This window comes from Charadrius vociferus, unplaced genomic scaffold (assembly GCF_000708025.1).
Source record: "Charadrius vociferus isolate BGI_N301 unplaced genomic scaffold, ASM70802v2 scaffold115, whole genome shotgun sequence".
In the NCBI taxonomy this organism is placed as follows: Eukaryota; Metazoa; Chordata; class Aves; order Charadriiformes; family Charadriidae; genus Charadrius; species Charadrius vociferus.
The window spans coordinates 3,729,410-3,730,537 of record NW_009648636.1 but is presented as its reverse complement, the minus strand read 5'-3'; the positions used below and the strand labels follow the sequence as shown (position 1 = coordinate 3,730,537).

General features: G+C 60.3%; 1 protein-coding gene across 1 annotated transcript in view; it reads left to right on the top strand.

Annotated features, from left to right (window-relative positions):
• Positions 1 to 876: 876 nt before the first annotated feature.
• The window catches only part of FANCF (Fanconi anemia, complementation group F), a 1,377-nt gene continuing 1,125 nt past the window's right edge, over positions 877 to 1,128 (top strand). Inside the window, exon 1 of the mRNA XM_009886306.1 lies at positions 877 to 918. Coding sequence (XP_009884608.1) covers positions 877 to 918 — 42 coding nt within the window. The remainder of the gene's footprint in view (positions 919 to 1,128) is intronic.

The window sequence follows — 1,128 nt, the reverse complement described above, 5'->3', positions numbered from 1 at the left end:
GCTCAGGCAGGCTGGTGGCGGGATTCGTGTCGCCCCTCACTACCGTCACCCCAGGGGTGGGCCACGGGGCCATGTCCTGCCCGGCGTGGTGAGGAAGGAATGGCTCCCCACAGCCCCAGCCCTGGCGCCGGGAGCTCACGGGGTCTCTCTGCTACCTCCGTACCCACTCAGCAGCCAGGATGGTGCCACAGGGCTCACGATCTGCCTGAGGAGCGCCCAAACCCACCCGCTCCAGCGCCCCGCCCGCTTTCCCGCCATTTCTTCGCCCCCTCAGGGGCAGGGGGGCAGGGGGCGCCTGCGGAAGGTGCTGGAAGCTGGGCCGGCCTGCTCCCTTCCACCGCGTGAGGGAACGCCGAGCGTGGCAGGTCTGTCGCGGGGACGAGGATGGAGGGAAAGGACCCGTCTCCCAGCTTGGAAGAAACCCTCAAAGCGGCAGATGTGAGGAAAGCGCCTGGGAATGGCTACTCCAAAGGGCAGGCTGCATCCTGCGAGCTACGCTGAATACCTCTAGCCTGCCATGTAAAACTGTCCTTCAGCTGGCGGAGGCGGGAGAGGGAGAAGGGATCACCTCTCCTCACTGCGGAGGTGAGCGGTTCTAGCACATTTCCACCATGCTGTCCGGGTATCACCTGTGTGGGAAACCCTGCCCAGAAAGCCAGGGCAGGCGTCAGCCATTACTCCCACCAGAACCGCCAGGCTTCTGGCTGCCTGCAGGCAGTAGGTACCCTGGGGAACCGCTAATGAGCTACAAAGCCATTAGTCGGTAGGTCAGAAGGGTGAGCCCAATCCTGTGAGCTGAGCAGGGTCCGGCACTGGCAGGCTGCTGAGCTGCGGGCAACACTGAGGAGCCAGCCTGGCTCCACGCTGAGCTCGGCCATGGCCGCCCTCCAGGGATGGGCGTACCACAGAAATGGGGAAGTACCCCAAAACGTGGGGAAGGGGCTGTTTGCTCTTGAAGAGTTTTATTTTTTTAAGGGGTATTTAGGAGTATTATACTAAGGTTTATTCTAAACGTCTTAGCTGGTGTTTGTTCGTTTTGTTGGTGGGTTTTTTTTTTACTTCTTAATCCTGCTTGGTTTTTAAAGCTTTAATTCGCCTCAGTTTCACCCACCCGCCATTCCCTGAGGG